This window comes from Saccopteryx leptura, chromosome 1 (genome assembly GCF_036850995.1).
Source record: "Saccopteryx leptura isolate mSacLep1 chromosome 1, mSacLep1_pri_phased_curated, whole genome shotgun sequence".
In the NCBI taxonomy this organism is placed as follows: Eukaryota; Metazoa; Chordata; class Mammalia; order Chiroptera; family Emballonuridae; genus Saccopteryx; species Saccopteryx leptura.
In genome coordinates this window covers 139,927,755-139,954,963 of record NC_089503.1, presented here as the reverse complement: position 1 = coordinate 139,954,963, position 27,209 = coordinate 139,927,755, and the positions used below count along the sequence as shown (strand labels likewise).

Genomic DNA, 27,209 nt, shown 5'->3' with positions numbered 1-27,209 from the left:
ATAATATTTTTTTTTTGTAACATCTTAATTGTTGTTCTAACAATGCTTGTCTGTTTTTGTGAACCCATTTTCTTTGAATGTGGGCATTTTTGATACATGGGAACAATATTTTAAGACTCTAAAATGTTAGTCCTACTGCTTTTTAAATATTAAACTAAAAAAGAATATATTTAGAAACATGTACTAACAAACCATCTTCTATAGAAAAGGAAGAAAAAAAATAGTATAACCTCCTAACAGAAACTGAAGCTTTGAAAGAAAGTATAATTTGTACTCGATTGGATTGTTAAGAACTGGAAAGTTTTATATTATGACTCACAGCACGTGTTGTTTTTATCTTCTAATTTTTTAACTCTCTTCTACATCAGTAGTTCTCAAAATGGAGTTTAAAGTAAATAAAGTTTATAGTAGATAATTTCTAACAAGTATTTTTAAATTCTAAAATTTAAATTACACATCTCTTTCTCTGCCTGGCGTGAGGTGTTGGGGAGCATCCTCAGGAAGGACCCAACCAGATTCCTTCAGTTTGCTATACTCTGGGGGGCAGTCCCATGTTCTAGGAACATCTAAGTTGATTCAGTGTTACCATTTTATTTCTGAATTGTATCAATGAGGCATAAGTGCTTAAACAGTTTTAAAATTTCAATATAATTGCTTTTCAATTTGTTAGGTTCAGGTATACATTATGATGATTCAATATTTGTGTATACTGTGAAATGATTACCACAATAAATCTAATTAATTACATCTATTACCATACATGGTTATAAAATATTTTGTACTGTGATATATGACATCAGTTCTTATAATTATGTTTTGAGAGTTGAAAGAGCATTTGGGGAAATAATAGCAATAGAATTGAATATTATATATAAATTTATCTTTGCATTCCAGATTAATATATTTTTATTTCAAAAATGTATTTCATACTTAGTGGTTCTAATTTAACTTAAAAACTTTTAATACCACTAATGATGCTGGTTGGTGACTATATATAAAGAGAAATGGAAAATTTTGAGTTTCTTCAATGTAAGCTTTTTTAGGCTGTTGTTTATTGAACAGCTGATTTGAAAATCTGATAGTATAGGAACAAAAAGAGGTATTTTATATTGCTGATATTAGAATAAGTGTTGTAATTTTCCCATGCTAAAGTAAGATAATGAGAAATCATAATGAAGAAGAAAACACAGCTCTAGAGAATGTCTGCAATATGTCAGTTATGGAAAAAGCATATAAATAGCAGCGATTGTTCAAAACCAAATTTTCCTCTTATAAAAGTGGTGGTCTGCATTGATGAACCACAGATAACATTGCTAGATTGTTCTTTAGGTAACCTGAATTTTAGAAATTATTCTCTGCCTATTCCTGTGGTCTCTTTTTCTTCTTAAGGTAGGTCTATACTTGATTATTACAGTTGATCTAGGAAGTTAAATACCCAGTGCCACTCTATTAGTAATTGGTAAGTTTGTTCTACTGTATATTCTTGAGCGTAATGAACGTATATTTCTTTTCTATCTACTCATTCTTTCTCCCGACTCTATTAATGAAATTTCTGTACATTATTTAAAAAATATCTTAATCAATATTAAACACTAAGATATACTTTATCCACTAAAATGAGAATTATAAAGACAAACATTTCAATGATTCTGCAGAATAGGTAACCCACCTTCTATAAGAGCCTCCTCAAAGCCTCGCCTTTGATGCTTCAGCACCCACAAGGAATAATATGATGCTGAGTGATTGAGGATACACTTTATGGAAGAGTGGACATGATTTTAGTCTTTACTTCTGATCAACTTGCTTTTGCCTTCTTTCCTAGGAAGTGTGTAGAGAGCTCTGGTGCCTCAGCAAAAGCAACCGCTGTGTCACCAACAGTATTCCTGCAGCTGAGGGAACACTCTGTCAAAGTGGCAGTATTGAGAAGGGGGTAAGCTCAAATAATTTACTACCTATTTAATAAATTTTTAGTGTTGATATTCAACCACTAGGGAAGCATGCATATTAATTAAAATGTGCTTGAGAAAATGATACATTCTTACTCTAATGAGTTGTCATAACTTGATATCTGCAAATATATATTGTTTAGGAAATTTCAGTGAATATTTTTTGAGTCAGTTTCACCTTCCTGTATTTATGTATGTGTATGTTATATTTGTACAGAAAATATCGAACACCACCCTTAAATAATATAATCTGTTTAGTCATATGTTTGTTTTTCTTCTGATAACTCATACATAGGAATATTATGTGATCCCAAAATATTTTATAAGTATAGTCTAACTAGAATCACCTTTATTTTTTTTAATTCAGTGATTTTAGAGATAGAGAAGGAGGGAAAGAAAGAGATCGATTTGTTGTTCCACTTATTTACGCATTCATTGGTTAATTCTTGTATGTTCCTTGACTGTGGATTGAACCAGCAATATTAGTATTTTCGGATGACACTCTAACCAACTAAGCTATCTAGCCAGGGCTAACTAGAGTCACTTTTAAATTGCAGTATGAGAAAATGGACTCATAATAGAAGAATACTTAAACAATTTATTGAGCATAGAAATTGGAGCTAAATAATTTTGTTTTCATCAGTATAGTTTTCAAAAAATATTATTGTATTAGGAATTATTGAGACAAATAGGAACAGTTTATGCTATTACTGAAGTTCTTTAGGAATTTCTGTATATGTGAATTTTAGAATTTATTACTATGGACTGAATTTACAACAGTAACTATTACTGTCATCTGTTCTTAGTTCTGACTTCTTCCATGTTAGTTGGGCTAGTTTCAACAAAGATTACACTGGATTTCAGCTTGCAATCTAATGTTTAAATAAAAAGAATGAAAGCTTTTGGGCAGCTGTCACAGTGTATTAATCCTTGCTGACGGCTTCATTCAGGACCCATGACCTAGTGCCATGTTGATGGCTTTTCCATGCTGAGTTTGGAAATGTTGGTAAATTATGCTAGATGTATGAATTGATAGGGTCATTTTAAAAGGATTAAGGATCTTTTTTTGAAGCTATGTAAGTAGCCAATAAAAATATGGAGACCTTCACACAGTACCAAAAATTTCTTTTTTTTTTCTTTCACTAAAGTAATAGAAAATATTGGGAACTGCATTCTTGAAACAACTGTCTAGGTTTATTTTGGAACCAACAATTCTTGTCAATGACAAGTAGCAATTTAAATCAATCTGAACTTAGAAGAAATACACAACTTTAAGGGGGGAAGTCACGGTGAGAATCCGTTTATTTTCCATTGATGATTATTCTTGTAATCTAGTCCATGGGTCACAGTTCCTATTTGCGTAGAATAATACTATCACTATGAATGATGGCTCTTTTCATTTGACTTTGTTTTTTAACCTACAGCATAAAAAATTTTATTTTAAATACCTTAGAGCCCTCCTAAAGCATTCTATAAATTATATAATCCAAATAAGTAAATCACAAGTAGTGGCTATCTGAGACCACATAGCTCAACCCTACCAATCATTTATATAGTAAACACATATTTAATATCTTATGCTTTGTGCTTAATTTCAGGACCCTCAAATGTCATATTTTTATAGCTCTGTGTATATATGTGACAGAGATGACATATTTCTTGAAAATTACAATTTTGAGGGATATTTAGAAAGTACTCTCAATAACATTAGATCTAACAGTATTGAACTTAAGTTTAGACAAACAAATAGAAGGGAAATATAATTCTCCTAAGCATAAATAATAAAAAAAACACACACATAAAAAGTGAATAAAGCAGGAAAAATTATATTTGATTTCTAAAGATTCACATTTTTAGTTTAGATTGGTTGTCAGCTTTTTGATCCCTAACCCCTTTTTTTCAAACCAAATCTATATAACTCTGATATATACATTTTAAAAAGTGGAAATAATCTGGTTAAAAGAGCCCCTTCCCTACCTCTGTACCTGGTCAACTTCTGACATACTTCAACAGAACATCTTGGACTCTATGAAAAACTATTTAAAAACTTTGTAAGTGCAACAAAGCTTTTGTACCAAGAGGCTGTTCATATTCACATTAGAATTTAGTTTCACAAAGTCAATATGTTGTATTTCACCATCTAAAATTATACTAAAATCAAAAATCTTAGCCATTGTTCCAGGGACATGAAAGGTCAATGAACAGCTTTAGGAAAGGCACTAAGAATAAGTCTTTGAATGAATGAATGAATGAAAACAAACACGTGTAGACTCCTAGGAAAAAAAAGGACAGAATGCTAGAAGACCCTAAAATATATTCTTATCATTAACATTTTCTGAAGAGATTTTCAAAGAACTAGATCAACCTATATTTTAAGGAGAAAAAAATGTACAAAATATTAGACAGTTTTTAATTCTTTCTTTTTTTTTTAGAAACTGCATTAGCCATATTATCTTTTCCCGAGTTTTTGTTGTGGATTTCATTTATTTATTTTTTTCCTTAACAAAACTGTGCTTTCTGTTGCCAAATTGCAGATTTTCCTTCTAAGGCTATGTATATCTGGAAATTAAAACATAGCTCAGCATTTTGACTCAAATCAAAACAACCATGCAAAGAGCTAGGGACAAAATAAAATGTAATTTTCAATTGGTAGGTCAACTTTGTGTGGTTCGTCTATATTCTTGCCATCTAAAAATAGTTGGAATTACTAATAACGATGATAATGATGATAATGAGTATTTTTAAAGGAGTTATGCTGTGCCGGGCTCATATTTGTCACAGGGACCTGTGAGGTGGGAACTGTTTTAATTCCATTTTACAGATGAGGAAAGTAAAATTTGAAAGCCTAAGATTACACAGCATTTTAATAGCAGAGCTGAGATTCCAGCACAGGTCTTTCTAATTCCAACATTGAAAACCTTGTCCCTCTATATTGCTCTGATCGTACTGGACCTTTAGATGGGAAATTTTGCGAGAAAAAAAAAAGCAAATTTTCATTGTCACAGGAACAAAGTGAGTCGCTGAGCTTGAGATTGGTGGTAACACTGTATTTTACCTTTTAATACGAAGTGGATTTTTCACTTACCTACCCATAACAGTATCTTATCTCAGGAATCACATAAGAAGGTACTGTTGACAGAACATTGAGCTTAGAATTTATGATTGTGTTACAATTAACAAAATAATGAGTCTTTACTTTAAAATGAGAGATAACCTCTTTTTACATAGTCTGTAGAGATGTTATGAGGATAAAATGACATCTCAGTGAACTTTTTATGAGCTTCCACAGAGGGAAGGTGCTAGTATATATTACTAGAACATCATCAATACTTTTTATTATTATTTGCCAGCTGTAGATGATTGTGAGTGGAAAATTCATTGTCAAACTGTCTGAATAGGCAATAACAAGCACCAAAGAGTGTAAGCATGAATTTGTGTACTTCAGAAAGATGAATGGAATACACATGACTTCTGATCTTAACCCTCAATTTCAAAACTACTCTCATCAGAAGAAAGGAGAAAGGACTTACACCCTGTCTAGCCAGCAGGATAAAACCAAAGCTACTTATAGTTTTTGAATAAAAAAATTTAAATGGTATGGGGAGAAGTATTGCTCAAGTGATAGCATAGACGTATCCAGAGGACTGGATCCACAATGATCTCGTCAAACTCTGGCTGCAAAAGTTATGGGATCCCTGCCCGAGGGCGCAGTTCCACAAATGTTCCCTGTAAGTATGGGAACTGTTCCATGCACATTTAGCAGATGGAGTAAGAAATATGGCCAAAAAATTAAAAACTGATCTTTGCGTGAGTCCTGGGGGGTCTGACATCGCTATTACAGCCATTGGATGTTTGCCTGAATAAGCCATTCAAGGATTGAATAAGAACCATATGGTCTGAATGGATGTGCTTAGGGACAGTAGCATTAACCAAAGGAGGAAATTTGATGAGCCCAGACAGTGTGCTGGTTGGTATTGTGCGTCTATGGATCCAACTTTTACAAACCAATCAGTCTAACATTAAGCCAAAAAACTTTCTTTAGACATGGCACCAACAATAGCACTTTGGACAAGCATCGAAAGGATGCCATATTTGATGAAATAGTAAACAAAGATTTAGACTGTAAAAACTTTGATGGCAGTGTTGGCATTGTTACTGAACTGGGTATTAAGGATAATGAATACCCAGTAGTTGCCCGCTCCAATGGTGACTGCAAAGGTTTCAAATACCATACTTGGTTTATTGCCAAAAGATTGATATAATGATTCTGCAAGACCCAGTTACAGATATAGCCCAGCATTTGGACTTACATATATATGACATTGGTTCCTAAAATCTTTGTGGGAAACATAAGGCTATATTAGAATAGTATTATTACATGCCCTTCTAAAACAATGGATATATAGTAGGACATTTGCAGACTTTGATCTTAGAGTAGAATATAACATGTTTTGACTAGGTCCCAAACTATAAACACAGGAAGCGGAGAAAGAATAGGTCTTCCACTTGCTATAGAAATTTAACTAGTGTGGGATGACAAGTTCTGATTTAGAATTTTGGCTGAAATAAACTTCAGCATTCCCGCACCTGTAGAGTGGAAAGATAAGGCTTTTAATAGTGCTGTGCTCCAACTTTAAGCTTTTCTGACTTGGGAAGAATGTTCAGTATTGAATCACCAATATCACTTCCTTTAAAATCTTAGGATTTCCTTCGAGGTCTCTCATTCCAGATGCTGGCTGGATTCAGCGCTGGCTATGGTACAGGATCTACCATAATCACATCCTAAGATGACTCTAGTTAAAAAATGTGTACGTTTTAAATATTTAAAAATAAAAGAATATTTTAAAAGTATACTTATCCAGAAATTTTTTTTTGTGGAATTCTGACAAATTCTCAAAGTTAGATTGTTTAGATTTATAATATATCTTGCTTGAAGACAGTTCTCTGATGTGGATTATAAAAATCAGTGGTCTGATAGCAAGAGATGTTATTTAATAATTGTTTCTTAAAAAAACTTTTAAAGCTTTACTGGAATCTAAGTAGTTTTAAAATATATTTGTTTTACTTAGAAGGAATGTGAAAGCAAGAATGAGCAATCTGAGATTTTATCCTTGGAATGTGATAGTTTCACTTTCACTTTTCTAAACTTGGTTAACCACACTTGAATAGCAAAAAAGAAGACAAAATTTATCCACTTTTATCTGGATAATTTGGGCTGAAGTAACAATGACTGATATTTAGACTACATTACTACACTAGGTATAACCTTTGAGAATAAAGATTAGAAACTGGCTCCCATATGAAAAGTTAACTCTTCTAGTTTATTTATTTCTTTAATTAATTTTTTTTAGAGAGAGAAAGACAGAGAGGGAGATAGAGGATGAGAAGCATCAACTTCTAGTTATTCTCACTTTAATTTTGCTTTGGTTACTTCTTGTACATGCTTTGACTGGGGCTGAGTATTGTCCTCTTGCTCAAGCCAGCAACGTTGGGCTTTTCATGCCAGTGATTTTTGGCTTCAAGCTGGCGAGCTTTGGGAGTGTGTGGACAATTCCCCAACCCAAGCCAATGATCCTGTGCTGATGAGCCTGCTCTCAGAGCCAGCGACCTCGGGGCTTCGAACTGGTGACTTCAGTATTTTGGGTAGAAGCTTTATCTACTGTGCTATGACCAGTCAGGCTAACTCTTCCAGTTTTAAGAAAAGAAGTAAGATTCTATGCCTAAAGAAATAGAGCTTTTAAAAAAATTTGGGAAATTTTTTTTTGTGGAATTCTGACAAATTCTCAAAGTTAGATTGTTTAGATTTATAATATATCTTGCTTGAAGACAGTTCTCTGATGTGGATTATAAAAATCAGTGGTCTGATAGCAAGAGATGTTATTTAATAATTGTTTCTTAAAAAAACTTTTAAAGCTTTACTGGAATCTAAGTAGTTTTAAAATGGGGGGGAAAAAGGATAAAAATAGAAAATACAGCACTCAAAATTTTCACTTTTATCTGCGTATAAGATTTATATACTTAAAGTTGCTCAATTTAGTCTAATCTACTTATAACATTAAAATTAGTATATGTTGATTCATGTAATCATCTAGAATATTAGCTCAAATAATGATCCCCAATGAAGTCCCCAATAGGTTTCTTAAAGCAGTTATTATTAAGTTAAATAAGTTTCTTTTCTTAAAATCATGTGGTACAATAGGATACTTATTCCAAAGAGATCCTTTCCTATAAAAAGAAGGTGAAGGAAGCTAAACAAAATACAAAAGCACATTTTGCCAGAGATAAAAATCAAACAAGTCCTGGTTGTCTGCATAGAATAATTTCTAAAGTTGTCCTAAGCCAAACAATATTGGAATCAAGAACTAAAGTTAGTCCCCTTTTTATAGTTAGGGAAACTAAAGAAAAGAAATAAACGATTTGCTTTAGACCAAAGATATTGTTAGAATTAGAATTTAGGTTTGCAACACAGACTATACTGAGAGTGAAGTTGTCCCCATACTGACGGAAGTTGTTAACTTGTTAACTAGTTAGCCAAATTGTTAATTAGTTGTTAAACTATTTTCTAGTTTCTTGTCAATTGATAAATGACTGATACTTATATTATTATTATGAATTCTTCATTTTTTACCCATTTATCTTTGTTATTTAACTTTCTGATATAATTGTCTATTATGTTATAACTTTATGGAATAGATATAATCAATAGCATGGTTTATGCAGTAAAAGTTTCTAGCAAACCAGTTACGAAATACTGCTGCTGTGTAGATGTTAAGTAATCATGGGAATTGAGCAACATTTTATAAACTGAATATTGTATTTATCTTTTACCTTAAGTATAAGTTTTAAAAGAAAAACAAGAATTTATGTGACTTCTTTCCCTGTCCTACACTTTGTGAGTCTCCAGGAAACATATAGCAATGGTATTAAATACTTTGGAACCCACATCTTTCAGTGTTCTTATGGCCCTCACTATTCCTTTGGCCCCTGAAAAAATGCAGAAAGTGAATTTTTTCTCTGCCAATTATGAGTACTCAAGGAGGTCTGAAACAACATGTGGATCTACGCTTACAGCTAAGTGGATTTTATTTTAGCCTTTAGTGTTATTTTGTACTTGATATAGTAAAAAGAGTCCAGTAAAGTATATTAGAATATTACTTAATGTCTTAAAATATATAATTCTACAACTCCAATAGATTGTTTTCCCACTGGTATTTGTGTATTTTTGGACAAATAATCCCTTCTTTTCTGCCAGTAAGTGGCCTTGGACAAGTCAACCGCTTGTAGGCTTTGGTTTTCTCATCTGAAAATTGAAATGCTTAAACAACATGAATGCCTAAATGCCTTTGCACTTTTAGGTGTAGCTCTGTGATTTTATAAAGTGTGGAATCAAGCTTTAAAATTATTTGAAATCAATAATGCTAGATTTCCAACTTGAAGAAAATGGACAAATTTTAAGATTTGGAGATTTTTTTTTTAAAGTGTTGTCATTCATTGAAACCATGCCCTAAATCAGTAATTGCTGGTCAGTAGGACTCTACTCATTAATTCTCATAGAAAGAAACAGGTACAAGCATAGGTGTTCTTATATAGAAGTCATTCTAAAAACAAAAATGTAAGACTGGAGATTATTTGGCCCAATGTTGTGACTTTTATATACGTGAAGGTCTAACACAATTGATATACCATTATGAAAATGGTTGGTCTTCAGTATAAATTAGGTACATTGTAAGCAGGTAACTAGAACATTCTCTCCCTTTCAAGTGTCCATTATCATAAGCCCTACTCCCAAAGTTGACTCTATATTGTATCAGTTCAGCCAACTGCCTTTGCTTCATCATTTTGGACAGATGATTTTTTTTTCATGATAACTTTCATTGTCAAAACCTGTAATCTTTCTTAATGTCCTACTTTAGTATTTATTAGATTAAGATTCAGAATGTTCTACTTTATAGCCAACCAAAATTTAATTTCCTCTTGCCTAATTTTTTATGGACAAATGATAATTGCTTAGCACTTCTCTAAAAAGTCTTTTTTGTTGTTACAACTACTAAGACATTCCCTGAGTCCTAATGACCAAGAAAACAAAGATGAATTTGACTTTCTTTACCCTGCTGTATTTCCAGTTCCTTCTTGACATGTAGCAACCAAAACAGGACACAGAATTCTAAAACTGGACTAATGTATTCATTCAGTCAATGAGTTTTTGTTGCTTATCTACTACATGCTAAGCACTCTTCCAGACATTCAGCTTTTCTAATTGAACACTCTATGGTGATAGGCATGTGCTAGATCAGCTCTGCCCAATATCGTCACCAGGCATGTGGCTATGAAGCACTGGAAATGTAGCTAGTGGGTCTGAAGAACTGAATTTTTAAGTTTAATTAACTTAAACTTAAATAGCCATATGTGACACTTGTGGCTTTTACATACTAATGAGAGAAGATAAACAATAATGAAGTAATTTGAAAAATCATCAGTGTAATTTGAAGTTGTGTGAACTAAAACCATTACATACTGGAGTAGGGGGACGGGACGGTGGGAAAGGTTAGGGGGGTATCACTTTAGAATAAGGGTGGTCAAGGAAAGACCTCTCTGGTGGAATGACACTTGACCTGGGTCTGAATGATGAGAAGACAACAATATCAGGAATTGTGAGGAGAGCATTCTCAGAAGGACCAGCAGAGGCAAGTGCCCTGTGGAGAGAACAAGTATTTGAGGAAAGGAAAGGCAAGGCCAGTGTGTCTGCAGTGATCTGGGAAAGAGACAGGAAGGCTCGAGAAGGAGTGGGATGGGCGGGAAAGTGGTTCCCACAGGCCACTGCTGGCGGAAGTAGGAAACCACTGTAGCCTTTTAAACATAAAAAGAGATGTGATGTGATAATGTTTTAAAAAGATATCTCTGAATGCTTACTGGAGAATAGATTGATTATAAATTTTAAAAAAAGTGGAGCTAGGGAGATCAGGTAAGAAGCTATTCCATTTGCCAGGTGGTAGCAGTGAAAAAGATGAAAAGTGAAGAGATTCTGGATGTGTAGAATTAGTGTAATAAGTACAATAAAATGATTATTTTCTATGCATCACACTGTCATAATCTTTATACATTTTGATGTAAGGTTGAATTTTTATTTAGTAATCTAGCATTGCTGACAGAATTTACGCAACTCTAATTACATTGCCTATTGTTACTCATATAAACAAATGACTTTCATAGCATCAGTACTATTTGTCAATGTTGATGGTAATTCACAAAAGTGCGCCAATAAAAGCCTGGAAATGCTTGTTTGTTTTTTTTAAAAAAAGCTTTCATTTTTACCATATTCTGCAAATAAGATTTATCATGTTAGAGTTATGAGCTGATTATTTGATGTCTGCGTCTCGATAAATTATTCCTGGCTTTCTACTTATGTGCAGTATGTGTGGTTTATTGCAGAGAGTAAAGCTGAGAAGAATTCCAGTACACATGTTCATGCAGGGGCTGTGCACATGGCTAGTCAGTATATATAAGGGGTTTTTTGTACCCAGTCCCTAGTGTCTTGGCATAACTTTTATTATGTCTGCAGTACTCGTGTAGATGAAATGCCACAACACATTCTTTTACCATTGTAGCCTCAACCAGCCTCTTTTTTTTTTTTCTTAAAGAAAGAGGAATTACCATCATAAAAATTCCTTACTGGGGAACTTTCCATATTGCGTTATCATTCCACGAGTCTAATAATAGTGGAATATAAAGAAAAAAAATTTAATACTAAAATATCTAAAAAAGACTTTAAGTCTCTATAATGCGAAACACTGAATTCTGGAATAGGCGAAATAAGGAAAGAGGGGTAAAGTCAAATTTTTTAGACTCCTGGTACACATTAGAGATTTATAAATCATTGCCTAGCTAGAGATAATTTGCAAATCACATGCACCATCACCAATGTGTAAACACAGTTAAAGAACTCTCAGTCTGTTATCTATTGGGAGAATGCTAATGCCTGTAATTGGTCATTGCCTGACCCTTATGTATTTTCTATCCTGATAGCTCTATCTGCCTAAAAGCTAATTCTGTGTTTTCTGTGAAATCTTGCAGTGGTGTTATCAGGGAGATTGTGTTCCTTTTGGCACTTGGCCCGAGAGCGTAGATGGGGGCTGGGGTGCCTGGTCACTGTGGGGAGAGTGCAGCAGGACCTGCGGGGGAGGCGTCTCCTCATCCCTAAGACACTGTGACAGTCCAGCGTAAGTAGCTAAAGTAAGCCGGAGCCAACAAAAAGACACAGTTGGAAATGATTCAAAGCTGTGGTTTCACATGTTATCTGTAAAAACGTTTCACTCGTGAGCCAAGTGCTTGTCTTCAGAACAAGCAATAGGCACAGGAAAGTGGAGGAGCCTTGTTAGACAGACTTTCTTTTTCTTCCTCGCCCCTTTCTAAAAAAGAAAAAAAAGAAATGCATTGTGTATCTATCTTAGGTATAGGCAGATTTCCTAATCTACTAATAATCAGATAGATTTCCTCCTCCAAAACCTACTGAATTATGGATAAATCCAGGTCTGGTCTTAGCTACATTACCATTATTCCCAGGAAACCTAAAGTCTTTTCACATGTCACATAAAATTATTACTGGTACATTAGTATTAAAAGGACCAATAAAAGCACTTCAAGGGTTGAAATGCCTTGATTCGCATCACGAATCACAATGAAAAGAATACTACCCATGTGTTAGAATAGTTTCCATTCACATGCCCCATTAATCATCTTCCTGAGTGCCACCACTTTTCTCCCGTCTGTTTTATGCAGGTCAGACTGCTTCTCTTTCACCATCATTTTCTCCAGCCCGAGCCCCCCTGGCGGAAGGCCAGCCCTGTCAGTATTTTTTTTGCTATCCGTATTGCTTTTTTCTCCCACTGTTGCCCATTACAGGTAGACTGTCCTTCTACTTGGTCTTTCCTGTCCTTCTGGAGACTGCACTGCTTCTTGGCAGCTGCAGGTCAAGGGCTTGCATTTTTGCCCTTGAGCTCAGGTTGAGGGCCTTATTTTCAGACAAATATTTTGGTGCAGGATGATGTCATATCAATTCTGCCTTTTTCCCACTTTCTGGAGTGAAAGATGGTCGACTTTTTTTTTTCTCTCATTTTAACTCAAGATTGTTTTTTTGGTTCTTCTCTCTAAATGCCTCTTTTCTTCTCTTTTTAGCTTGAAATTGTTTCCCTTGATATTAGTTCTGTTTCTGTTCTCTCACCTTTTATTGATGCTTACCCTATTGCCAGAGGCGGATTTAAAGGCATGCATACTGGGCGCGTGCCCTGGGCCTCGACTTCTGAAGGGCCTGCGAAACCCCAACTTTACACTTTTTTCCTAATGTAAGGGGCCCAATATTTTCTTCTGCGCCCAGGGCCTCAACCAACCTTAATCTGCCTCTGCCTACTGCTAAACAGAGCTCACTCCTGTCACCTGCTCGTAAACCATCCATCATGCCACCACCATCCCCACTACTTTGTTTCTGTCTGACCAACCATTTCTCCTGGTTCAAACAAGGCCTTTTCTTCTCCTGGCTTACAGTCAGCATTCACCAGCATTCAAAATATATTCAAAATTGTAGCTTTAATGATTCCATTGACTCCAGTGAGCCAAAGTAATAATTTAGACTTGATCATTTTAAAACAAGTAGAATAATTAACTAGAGTTCAACTGTAGTCTACTGTAAAATAAGAACCAAAATTATAAAACTCTAAATAATAAAAAAATATACCCAGATATTTAAGAGAATGACCAGACCTCTTTAAAAAGAACAAGTTAGTTTTCTCTATTCAAAAATAGCATTTGAATAATAACATATGGCTTTTCCTAATGTTAAATACCTTAAAAATTAATTTATGGAAATCAAATATGTGACATCTCATGTTTTCATTAATTTGAGTGTTATATAAAGTATTTATTTAATGCAAACCCATCTGATGTTTAAATTTAACTTTTTAAAACTATACATTTGAAATGAGATAGAAATTCATTTCTGCATTATTTACTTGAACTGAAGCTATTTCCAGACCATTCTTTAGTGTCCTCTCCTATATCTAGCCTGGAAAAAATGCAGACTTTTCATTTCCAACTTGGTGAACATATCGCATCAGATTATGGGTTTTGTTGAATATGATTCAAGTTACTTTTCATTACAAATAAGTGAATTTTAAATTCAAATTGAACTAATCACTTGTTTACTATGATAATTAAAAATATATTGATTTAATTGCATCTTAAAAATGTAAATCATGACAATTAAGAGTCTTGTAAAGTTACTCATAGTAAATTGCCTTAATTTTAACATTCAACAATCCTAATCTTTAATTTGTAATAACTAATAATTACTAGTATGATTATTTTAATAACTTATAAAATGTCAATTTTTATATTTTCTTAAAATAAATGTTAATATGTTTTCATAAAGCAATATATGTATTCTCTATGTGGATAGATACATTATATTCACGTTAAACAAAATGTGTTTTCAGACCTTCAGGAGGTGGAAAATATTGCCTTGGGGAAAGGAAACGGTACCGCTCCTGTAACACAGATGTAAGTAGAACCAAACTCTGCTATAAAACATTAGTTTACATTTCCCCCAGAGCAGGGGAATTTTTTTAAGTTGTAAGCTATTTGATCAGAAATCCATATGTGTGATAAGTCACATGAATTTTTAAAATTGTTAATAATGAAGGGAACCAGCTTCAGGCCCATCCATTCCATCAAGAGGAATGAAGGGGCAGCACTTGGAGAAAATATACTCTTCACCAAAAGAAATCAAGAAAGAGCTGCAAATTCCTGAACTGCCCTGGTCCCACAAACACTCACAACTTTACCATCATTATCTTTCTTGAGCCCCCCCCCCCCCCCGCCCAAGAATAGCTCTCTATCCCATTTTATATTTGCACTGCAAGAAGCCCCAGACTCTCACATCATTGTTCATTTCTGCCGTCCAATCCCATGACACTCTGCGTACCCCACCTTCTGTTCCCTAACCCTGCTCAGCTGCTGAAACTCTTTTGTGCCCTCAGGAGTTCATGATCCATCTCAGGAAAATTCCTGACATGTGCAAATTTCCTTCCCTTTACCTTCTTGTTCTAATGGAAACTGTCTCTCCTCTGAAGATACTGCTTCCTCTGTAGCTCTTTAAAGTTAGGGACTTGTGTTTTAACCTTAGCCCTTGAATGGCTGGGTCTGAAAGTGGATTGACTATCTTCTTTCTATCCCATTTCTTTTTCTAGATAATTCTCCCTCCCTCCCATCTAAAAACCACAGCTTTTAACTTCATGTCATCAGACTATATCCACTTTCTTCACTTTCATACTCTCCAACCCTATGCCCATCTTAATTCTTGGTTATTCCATAAATATAGAGATAATTTTTTGAACATCTTCTCTTCTGGATTTTTCCATAAGTATACAAATGGTTGTTTTTTTTCCTTTCTTGAAAAAAACAAAAGCAAAAAGCCAACTGGTTATTTTCACGTCTTTTCCTCTTTTGTAACCAAATTCCACAAAAGCATTGTCTGTACTTCCTCTATCAACCTCTTATTTTCTCCTAAGATTGTTCCTGTCAGGTTTCTGCCTCCATTGTTCTAATGAACATGCTCTTGTCACATCACAGATGACTTCCATGTTGCTAAACCCAGTAGTCAGTCCTGAGTATTTATCTCACTGGATCTTCACTAGGCTTCCATGATACTACAGTGTTTTGGCTGTGCTTTTGTTTTACTACTTCTTTCTCATTCCCCTTTGCTGCTTCCTATTCTCTCTCTGACCTCTTGATGTTAAGGGTATGTAGGATGCAGCCCTTGGCTTTTTTCTCTGCCCCACCAATATTCATGTTCTGGGTGATCTCATCAATTTTCATTGCTTTTGATATAATTCATATGTCATTTGACCCCCAAATTTATATTTTCAGCTAAAATTTCTTCCTTGGATTTCAGATCATATCTTATTATTGATTAGATATTTAGAAGACACTTAATATTTAAGATGCCCAAATATTATTTCCAAAGCATTTCCATGACCCTGCTCTCCCAGCAGTTTTCCCTAACTCAGATGTTAACTCTGATTGGCTTAAGCCCCAAACCCTTGAGGATTCTTTTTACTTTTTGGCAAAAGAGACAGAGAGAGGGACAGATAGGTACAGACAGACAGGCAGGAAGGGACAGAGACGAGAAGCATCAATTCTTTGTTGAGGCACCTTAGTTGTTCATTGATTGCTTTCTTATATGTGCCTTGACCAGGGGGTTGCAGCCAAGCCAGTGACCCATTGCTTAAGCCAGCGACCTTGGGCTCAAGCCAGCAACTTTGGGCTTCAATCCAGAGACCATGGGGTCATGTCTATGATCCCATGCTCAAACTGGTGAGCCTGTGCTCAAGCTGGTGACCTCAGGGTTTTGAACCTGGGTCCTCTGCATCCCAGGCCGACACTTTATCCACTCCGCCACCACCTGGTTAGGCTCTTTGAGTTATTTTTTTACTCCTTTCTCTGTCTCACGGCCTATAGCTAGTTCCCGAGAAAATCCTATTGTCTTTGATTTCAAAATATGTCATAGATCTGACTACTTCTCATGACTCCACTGCTACTACTCTTTCAGCAGATTCCTCTAAAGAGCCTTTCCATGGATTTCCCCATGCTACTCATGTTCCCTACAGTGCTCAATACAGGGGGCAGAGTGAATCAGGTTACATCCTTCCCTCAAAACCCTTCAGTGGCTCTCCATTTTTACTTAACTCCAAAGTCCTTGTGAGGCCTGCAAAGCCTACTCAATTTGGACTTCCATGACTTGTCTGAACTCATCTCTTCTATTTCCTCCTTGTGCACTCTGCTCCAGCCACATGGACCTCCTTCCTTGTACATGCCAGACGTATTCCTAGCTTAGAGCTTTCACATGTCTCTTCCCTTTGCCTTGTATGCTCTTCTCCACAACGCCTACATGCTTCCAGGATTAACTCTTTTACCTTTAATCAGCTGTTACCTTCTCAATGAGGTATAGACTGAATACCATGTTTAAAACTGTAACCCTCTCCAGCTCCCTTCAACCTGATACTCCTAATCTTCCTTACCCTGCTCTATTTTTTTCCTGTACCATCTTTTAACACACTCTATAGCTTCTTTATCATATTTATGTTAAATTTGCATCTCAAAGTAGTTAAATGTAACTTTAATTACAATGATATTTGTAAATTACTGGTTTTATTTTTTTATTCACTCAACAAATAATTCAGTGCCTAGTGAATATCATACTGTGCTAGAGTAAGAAAGAAAATCTCTGCCCCAGAGGACCTTACAATTTCCTGGTAAATCACTTATATGCAGAAAATTACAAACAGAGTGATAAGTGATATGATATGATATGATATGATATGATATGATATGATATGATATTTTATGGTATGATATATGATACAATACAATATGATATGAAGTATGGGATGCTATAAAAGAACATAGAACTGGCACATAGCCTACTTAGGGATTTAGGATTATTTCCCATAGGAAACTAAAGATCTGAAGGGCAAATAGGAGCTGACCAGAAAAGAAGAAAGTGACAATGAGAGAGTTTGAAGCAGAAGGAAAATTAAGTGCAAGGCATGGAAGTTAGAGCATGATCTTTACCTTGAGACATGAAGAAACTATTGAAAGATTTAGCCCTATGTTTATGCTTTAAACGAGAATTGATTGGTGAAAGGCAAAATGACAGCAATTCAGTTCTCAAATCAAGAATGTAAGGATCGTGGTCAGAACAGTTGAAGTGCTGAGCCGTGCGTTCTATGTCAGGAATAACAGTGGAGTCTAAAGAAGGTTAACAGAGACAAAATTAAGGACCTAACCTTAAAATTTTTTATTAAAATCAAAGAACCTGTGTTGTAAACAAAGCAGGATGTGGGAGATAGCAGGTGAGGGGAGTAGAGAATGGGAGGTGTTTGAATTTAAGATGTGAGAAGTGAGCCTGTTCTCAATGATGACAAATCTGGAGTGTGGCCACAGCAGTGCATGCCTAACCTGAAGGTGAGATGAGAGAGTTCAAGGGACCTCAGGGCTGGATAGTTTGGAAAGCCTTCCATGTGGATGTTGAAGTCACTCAGCATGATGTTAGAACTTGGAGTGTATAGTGCGATTATGAACCAGGTATCAAAAAACTCTAATAAACAAGAGGAAATGACCATCATGAAGTTTATAAGAAGCAATGGTGAAACCATATAGTGATTTGGGTGAATAACATGAATCTCAAAAGAATAGAGATTTTACACAAGGCTAGAAGAATTGAATACTCACTGTATTTCAGATTGTTAGGTAGGAGTGACAAAGCCAAACCCAGTTCTCAATTTGTATCTCAGTTTCCATTGTTATTCAGTCATAGGGGTGGGCACACATGTTGGCCCTAATAACATAGGTACTATATAATGTGAATAATGTAGGTAACAGAAAAAGAAAAAACTGTGCCAGATATCTTAGATTTGTTGCATTTTACCCATCAGCTATATTTTAGATGATCAAATTGTAGAGTTTGCTATTGATGGGCTGACATTTCTGTTATCTTTGTTTTCTATTTTAGTTTTTAGAAAATGATAAGGAGATACAGTTAACATAACTATATAATGGATAAACACATAATTTTTTTTCCATTAACCTGGACTTTACTAGTTCAGAATTTGAGGCCATTCAGTTATCACATGAAATTTATTTTCATGCTATTCAGTTATTAAAGCAGCCTGAACGTAAGTTGTTTAAGCTGGAGACTTTTTAATATATAATTTAATATGTGAAAATTTAGAATTTCAAAAACTCATAATCTAGCCTAGCACTGTTCCAGAAAACTTTCTTCAATAATGGGAATATTCTGTATGTGCACTATCCAGTTTGGTAGCCACTGGACAAATGAACTATTGAGCACTTGAAATGTAGTTAGTGCAACTAAAGAATAAATTTTTTTTAAGTTTAATTAATTGAAATTTGAACAGCCACATGTGGCTAGTGGCAACTGTATTGGACAGCACACAACTAGACAGTCTAGCCAGGCAGCAGAAAAATATTTGTTGTAAAGAAGATTGTAAATATTATATATAAAATTCTCAAAATAAATCAATCTTAGTTCATTTTAGAAACAAATGTAAAAGACTTCCATGTTTGGAAATGACAAATTAGGTTATTATGACTGAATTTCTAAAAAGTTTGCTGAATAATATTTTTTTTGATCATTTTGAAATCAACAAAAGCTGACAAGATATTGAGGCCAATTCCTAAAGGTCAGATTCTTTGACAAAGAAATATAAGCTGAGCATTGCAGCACCTAATGTACTTTTGTCCTGACAATGTACAGAGGAAGAAAAGACATATTGCTTTAGTATCTCTTTGTTAAGCATTGTAGAAGGAAAGTTTCCCCCAAAGCTCATCCCCTGTACTCTTAGCTAACTTCATTCATGTTTTATTGGCCTTGAGGCCGGCCACATGCCTACTCTTAAACCTGTCAGGGGCAAAAAGAATGAGATTACTATTATTGGTTTTTACTAATCTGGATAGGCTCCTAATGGACTTAAGGTTACCTTCCCTGAGAGGTAAATTCCTGAGCAAAAATCAGATTTTTGTTATCAATAAAGTAAAGAGTAATAATAGATATTGGTTATGCCACAGGTGTCTGTGTCAGAGCTCTTTTAGTTTCCACCTTCGCGGTAGTCCTCTCTTATCTGACCAGGATACGTCCCAAGAGCCCCAGTGGATACCAGAGACTGCAGAGAGAACTCAACCTTATACATTCATTTTTACCCCTTATACATACATGCATACCTATAATAAAGTCTAACCTATAAATGAGGTACAGTAAGAGATTAACAACAACAATAATAAAATAGAACAGTTATAACAATATACTATTATAGAATTTATGTGAAGATGGTCTCTCCACCTCTCTCTCAAAATATCTTGTGCCGTATCCACCTTTCTTCTTGTGGTGATGCAGCATGAGACGTGGGACAAAGGGATGGGATGGGATGGGATGGGATGGGATGGGATGGGATGGTGCGAGATTTCATCATGTTACTCAGATCAGAATTTAAATTTAAACGGAATTTCAGTGCAACTTAAAACTTATGAATTGTTTATTTCTGGAATTTTTCATTTAATATTTTCAGACTGCTGCTGACCTTGGGTAGCTGAAACCGGGGCTACTGTATTGGTAGAGGAAGCAGCAACAGTAGTAGTCGTAGCTGCTGCTAATATGTATTGAGCACTAAGTACTTATCAGATTTATTTTTCAAACCATGTTTTCTCCCCATACTGAGCATTCTCCTCCGTAGTGACTTGGCTTGGGAAGATATTTTTTCATTTCTATTTTTTCAGCATACATCTAGAAAAACTGGGATAATTTAAAGTTTTGGTATGTTTGTTCTGTTACAGCCTTGTTTCTGCAACATAGATGAACTCATAAATGATTGAATTCTTTTGCTTCATATTATTTGCCACTAAGCTATACACCAGCTGAAGTCAAACTACACTGGTACAGCTAAACAGATGAAAAGTGTGCTGGACATGATGACCACTCATTCCACATTTTTCTTTTTGCTCAGTTTGGCCACGTGCTCTGTGGTGCAAGTGCTTCTTGTATATTTCTGCCTGTTCTTTGTACACTGGTCTCTTGTCTTACAACCCAGCAATTTCAACTCTTTCTTACTAACTTTCTTCACCATTTTTTTAAAAAAAGATAAAAAATCCTGTGTTCACCCCAGTATTTGTTAGGAATTTTCCATGTAATTTAAAAATTTTGCCAGTATTTTCTTAGCATCCTTATTGTTGTCATTCTTAGTGTTCTGACTTCTGGCTGCCCCCAATGCTGTTTTTCCCTTATGCTGCTTATTTTTACATGCATTTTTGCAGAAAGACATTTTTCAGAAATGTTTGTATCATATTAGAGCAGAAACATAGTTCTAAAATCTATTCTCAAAGTTTCTATTATATAGACTGCATCATAGGATAGAGAATTTAATGATAAATCATAAAGGTACTTGATTGGAGTTAAGATTGAGTAATGCTAGCAAAACTTTAGTATTTTCCAGTCAATATAGAATGGGTGTTACTATAGAAGCATCATAGGGCTATTGTGTTTGTATCCTTTAGGTTAACCTCAGTACTTATTTCTAAGGGTATTATGCTTTAAATGTTCTATTATTCTATAATGGCTAGGTGTCTGTTATGAGGTACTCTAATTGAAGGGATGCAACAGAGTATACTTGTCTTTAATCAAATCAGCCTCCTGCCTTATTGCATATTTTACACAATTTAATACTATGCCTGTTTTATTTAGTGACTGTGAATAACATCTGAGAGAAATCTTTCCAATTAGTGAAAATCAGTTTAACAGTCAAGAACTAGAAAATAATTCATAAGCATTTTTGGCTTTGTCATTTGCAATTCAAGAGCTTTTCTTGAGATTTAAATAGAGATACTACTAAAGATAAATTCAAATGATTGTGGAAAAGTTTTCCAGTTAGTGCCCAGGAAGAGATGATGTCAGTAGGTCAAATAGCAGGACCACAAGGGCTCTTTATTTTGTGTCATGAATCTTTGAGGCTTGCCCTGTGCTTTCTAATATAGGCCCTTATACATTCGATTGATCTTACTTGCATTCCTTTTGAGACCTTTCAATCCCTTCCACGTAGCCTATCAGTTTCCCTCACTAGTATAGCAGTCTTGACCTCTTTGTTTCTGTGGTCGACCAGCTGGTATAGATTACTGCTTAGTTCTCATGCTTTTATATATAATACTAATGATTATTATTAGTTCTAACTCTCTGATTAAAGTTGAGTTAGCTTCATTAAAATTACAACTGAAAAATAGAATAAATGAGAAAATCACAGGGGAAGGAAAATATATAATATAAAACTGGGGTCAGTGCCTTAAATATGTACCACCAGGTCCTTCCACTTACTAAGAGTGGGCCACAGAGTTTGCTCTGGATTTTTTTTTTTTTTTACAGGGACAGATAGAGAGAGAGAGGGATAGACAGACAGGAACGGAGAGAGATGAGAAGCATCAATCATCAGTTTTTTGTTGCAACACCTTAGTTGTTCATTGATTGCTTTCTCATATGTGCCTTGACCGCGGGCCTTCAGCAGACCGAGTAACCCCTTGCTCGAGCCAGTGACCTTGGGTCCAAGCTGGTGAGCTTTTTGCTCAAACCAGATGAGCCCACGCTCAAGCTGGCAACCTCAAGGTCACCAACCCGGGTCCTTCCGCATCCCAGTCTGACGCTCTATCCACTGCACCACCGCTTGGTCAGACTTGCGCTGGATTTTCTAGTGACCCAAGTAAAGGGGGTTAAACTATCAGTTTTAGGTTCATAATGTCTATGACAAAAAGGAACACTTTATATTTTGAGGCCTTGATACTCCTGTGTGGACTCCTACACTGTGGTATATCAGATTGAATTATACAAAGTTGACAGTACTACAGTACTCTGTTTGCTCAGGTTGGAGGAGAAATTAGAACCTAGAACTAATGTAGGCCCAACAAAAGTTGCTAGCACGAAAAGAAGAGAGCTTCACATTCTCCCGAATTTTGTTCTCACCACAGACATTTGAAAGGTATAGGAATGGGCGGGGGGGGGGGGGGGGGGGGGGGAAGACAGTGTCTTTGTTAGTTCCTGTCCCACTTACCCCAGAATCAAAGACAGAGATTCACAGAAATAGAAGAGGCAACTATTAAAATAAAAATTATCTCAATGCTAAAGAATTAAAAATAGATTGGAAAAGGGTATTCAGCTGCCAAATTGGCTTGACCACTCTCAACAGCAACAAAACCAATCTACAGGCCAAGTTAGACACACACAAGACTCTGAGGCTGATTATCGTCTCAGGAAGTATCTGATGGGCATCACCACGGGTCATGCTCAAAAGCTTTCTAAAGAATCTAGACAAGGTAAGCTTCTCTGAAAGAGTTTGGTTACCTTTGACATGGACTTACTTAGAGTCTAACCTTACCCTGCATCAGAACCAGACTGCTGAGAATATTCTGAAACAGCATGCTTGCCCCCAGGGAGAGGTTTGGGATAAGTGACACCAGAGTACCGAGTTGATCCATTAACTAACAACAGTTTCTATCCATATCCCAAGTTATAGTTAGAAAACAAATATGTATTAACCACTTTATTCTTATAAATATTGTGCATAATATTTTATATATGTAGCAAAAAATAACAGGAGCAGTGTTGTTACTCTTCTGTAGGTTGGTATGAATGTTATGGTGTGCATCAAGTTTTGAGAGTAAGGACTAGCTGTTAAGTATAGAGGAGGGCTTGCTTGTTTATTTTGTTCTTAAAAGAGATGTTTAAAAAATTACAAAGTAAAAGTTTCTTAACGTATTTATAGGCTTCGGGGAAAGGGTTATGCTCTGAATAGATTGCATTTTAATTAAATCGAGACTCAACAAAGCACATTAGAAATACTTTTAAATATTAAAAACTTGCATAGAATATTGTTGTATCAAATATGTCAGCTAAATTCAGGGTTGTCTGGACAATGTAGGCTTATCAGGCTTTTGTTTTGTTATAAGTAAATGTAGTGTGAAACTATAAAAAAATCAGAAACTACTAAAGTTGCAGTGTTTGCATTCGACACACAATTAACTTTATAAATGCCCATATGAATTACTTCAATGAGAGAATCAGACAGTACTTGATAACTAGGAAATCAGGAATTTTGTTGACAACTTGTAAGAGAGGGTGCACAAGCAAGCCTTTTTTAAGCCATGTGGCATTTTTCTGTGTAATTTAGAAAAAGATGCCTCTCTGGATGAACAAACAGAACTATGCCCCTTCTTCACAGTCCTTTGTCAAGTGCAAGTCTTGCTCAGCAGAGGAAGGGTTGGAATCGAAACTCCACTTATGCTCCTCCAACTAATGGGGTATTCCTGGCTGAGAGTAAATATATTGCTGTCCTGGAGAGGAAGACGAGAATTAAATATGGGGACTGTAGAAGGCTAGTCTACTGTAACAGGAAAGAAGTAAAAGTGGATTTGGTGTAAAAGCAAGAAAGGACAAGAGGCTGGAGATGGAAAAGATAAACGATATAGAAGAGCAAAATTCCAATTCTGCTCAGTTTGCAGTTTTCTCTGAGTCGTAGGAATCCTCGAACCTCCACCCTGCCCATCTCCTCAGGAAGAGCAGAGGAAGAGGGAAAGGGGAAAAAGAATTTTCATTCTCAACCTACTTCTCACTCTTTATTACACATAAGATAAAATACAGAGTTTTTTGTTTGTTTGTTTGTTTTTCTTCAGAATTTCCCTCATTTGCAGACATTTGGGAATAAATTTCTCTTAAAGGTATGGGCATTTGGGGTCTGTTTTGCAAATGATAGAAAGAAGGCATAAAGGAGTTCCTGGACTTGCCAAGGTTATCCTATTATTCAGGACAAAACCAGGATGGGAACCCCAGTGATAGAAATACCACTACAAAGTTTGTCAGAAGAAGCTGAGAATTTTTTCTAAGCAACTGTTATGCCCTTAATGAATTATTTTTTTCTAGATTTATCTACAAATATTAAGTCAAAAGGAGATGCTTTTAAGCTAATCTATATAGAATGTGCTAACTTAACTTAGATGTCTAATTTTGAAAAGTGATAGTGAAAATAATACTGATTTTTTAACTTCCTTGAAAATACTAAGATCAAAAGATGCTGAAACCTGCAGCTTTGCTCTCTGAATTTATGTGGAGCCCTGCTGTTCGCTTTTTAAAAGGAGAGGATGCTTGATTAGTGTTAACACTAGGAGGCTGGAAACCTGTCAGGCTTTACATAAATAATTTGTTGCTTATGCCCATTGTTCTCTGTTAGAATTTCTGCATAGTGTCAGCATTTATAATCCCTAAGTAATTTAAAAAGCATTACTTCTTAAACTCTCCACAATTCCTAAACAAAAAATAAAAGATATCTTTTATGTAATTTTTTCTTAAGAAATTAACTCTTCGTTGATCACTCTTCTGAACTTATTTCTAACCAACACAAATTCAGAGCATTTACTGAAGGAGACATTGAAGTCAGGGGAATGGAACACTAACTTGTTATATTCTCTAGGACCAGAAAGGCATGGGACCAAGTTGTCGAGTCTACTACAATTCCCTTAAATCATTCCATTTTCTATGCTATTCTGTGAACATTCTAAACACACTCTTGCCTCAGGGCCTTTGCACTTCCTTTTTCCTGGAGCACTCTTTTCACAAATAATGTACATAGGTCACTCCCTCAGTTTCTTTTAACTCTGCTCAAGTGCCACCTTATTTAAGAGAATTTCTCTGACTTCTACTATTTAAAAAAAGAAAACCCTTCCTCCCACTATCAATCTCTTTAATTTTAACCTGCTTTATTTTTCTTCTTATCTGCACATACAATGTACTCGTGAAAGCAGGGACCTAATCTCTTTTGATTATTACCTTATATCCAGAGCCTAGATCACATGTGACACATAGTAAGCATTCGATATACATTTGCTGAACAAAAGAAAGACAGTAAAACCAGTTCTTGTACCTTGTTTTAAGAGGGTTAATGATGAGTCATGTTGTGCCCTTCGGAAAGCCATCAAGGTCTGTAACCTTTCAGTTAGGGGTTAGATTTGCTCAGTGTAGATCTGGAAGAAAGAAGCAAGATCACTGGATTATAGAGCAAGACAGAATTTGGCTGAAAATAAGGAAGAACCTGATAGTAATCGCAGCTGTCTGAAAAGTATTTGATCTTTCTGTAGATGTTTATACAAACTGTAGGACCACTTTGGGGATAAGTAGAGGACATTTAAGCACATTGTGCAAATTAGACCATATTCTAGCATCATTTCTTAAAAGTGTATGATTTAGTATTGACTCAAAAATTTATAATTGTTTGGTTCTTTTGCAAAGTACTGCCAGACAGATGTATCTATATACTGCTCACAAAATTTGGGGGCTATTTCAAAATGAATATGAAGCTATAAAATATCCCCTAATTTTTGTGAGCAATATATATATTATTAACACCTAAATCAGGAGTTGGCAAATTCTACCTCCTGTGTCAAATGTGGCCCATCACCTCTTTTTGTAAATAAAACAATTGTAACACAGCCCTGGCTATTTACATATTGTCTGTGGCTTCTTTCACATTATAATGGCACAATTGAATAGCTGCAATGGACACTGTATGGAACACAAAACCTATGTTCCCTGTACTGTGTTGCCCTTTACAGAAAAAGTTTGCCAGTCTCTACCCTTAACCAATAAAACTGCAAAAAGATAATGCATGGAAATGTGTCTATATTCAGTCTACCAGTTTCATCATCATCATTATCATCGATTATTGTATGAATAAAGATCCAATCATAATAATATAAATCTTTCTGAATATTTAAATTAAATCAAGGAAACTTAATACAAAGAATTGGTTACATGGTGAGGGAAGAGGCTTACAAGCCCATAGATCAGGGGCAGCTGCCACTCCTACCAAGGAGACCCAGGAAGAAGGTAGTTTTATCAGAGTCCAGAGGCTGGAATCACACAGCAGAAGCTGATCATCTAAGATAGGGTTGAGGAGTAAGGCTTCTGCTGCTTGAAGTTGGAGCCACAGAAAGATTCTGCTTCTGCCTTAGATGCTTCCTGAGGTAGAGAGGAAATGAGAAGAATACCTGGGCTTCTCCCACTAGTGCCTTCTTACATTGTCTGAGACCGACGGGAAGTCAGCTGGCATAGAAGCCTGCAGAGTTTGTTTCCCTAAATACAGAGCAGAGCAGGAGAAGGTGAGGGATGCATCTAAGGATGCCTGACCCACAACCAGCACAGCTGCTGAGAGTTACTCAGAGCTACCATGGGCCAGGTACAGAGCTAAACATTTTACATGACTCCTCACCTAGGAGGTAAGTGCTAATATTATCCCCAGTTTATAGACGAGGCTTGGAAAATGAAGTACATTACTCAAGGCCATGAATTAAACAAATGACCAAGTTAGAATTGAGTCCAAATCTGTCTTACTCCAAAATTCTTATTTTTAAAGAATTGGCCCACACATTCTATAAATGAGAGGGAAAAAAGGTAGTTTGGATAAAATAAGAAACTTGCAGCTGGAAATGACAATGCTGGGTTTGTAGCCCAAGTTACTCCTATTAGATTTTTGTTTATCTTTTTTTTTCTTTTTTTGACAGAGACAGAGAGTCAGAGAGAGGTACAGATAGAAATAGACAGACAGGAAGGGAGAGAGATGAGAAGCATCAATTCTTCATTGCAGCTCTTTAGTCTCCTTCGTTGTTCATTGA

At 35.5% G+C, this 27,209-nt stretch overlaps 1 protein-coding gene across 1 annotated transcript in view; it reads left to right on the top strand.

Moving 5' to 3' along the window:
- ADAMTS6 (ADAM metallopeptidase with thrombospondin type 1 motif 6) overlaps positions 1–27,209 on the top strand; it is a 255,927-nt gene that overhangs the window by 143,421 nt on the left and 85,297 nt on the right. The window contains exons 11-13 of the mRNA XM_066375930.1: positions 1,823–1,930; positions 12,018–12,163; positions 14,432–14,495. Coding sequence (XP_066232027.1) covers positions 1,823–1,930; positions 12,018–12,163; positions 14,432–14,495 — 318 coding nt within the window. The remainder of the gene's footprint in view (positions 1–1,822; positions 1,931–12,017; positions 12,164–14,431; positions 14,496–27,209) is intronic.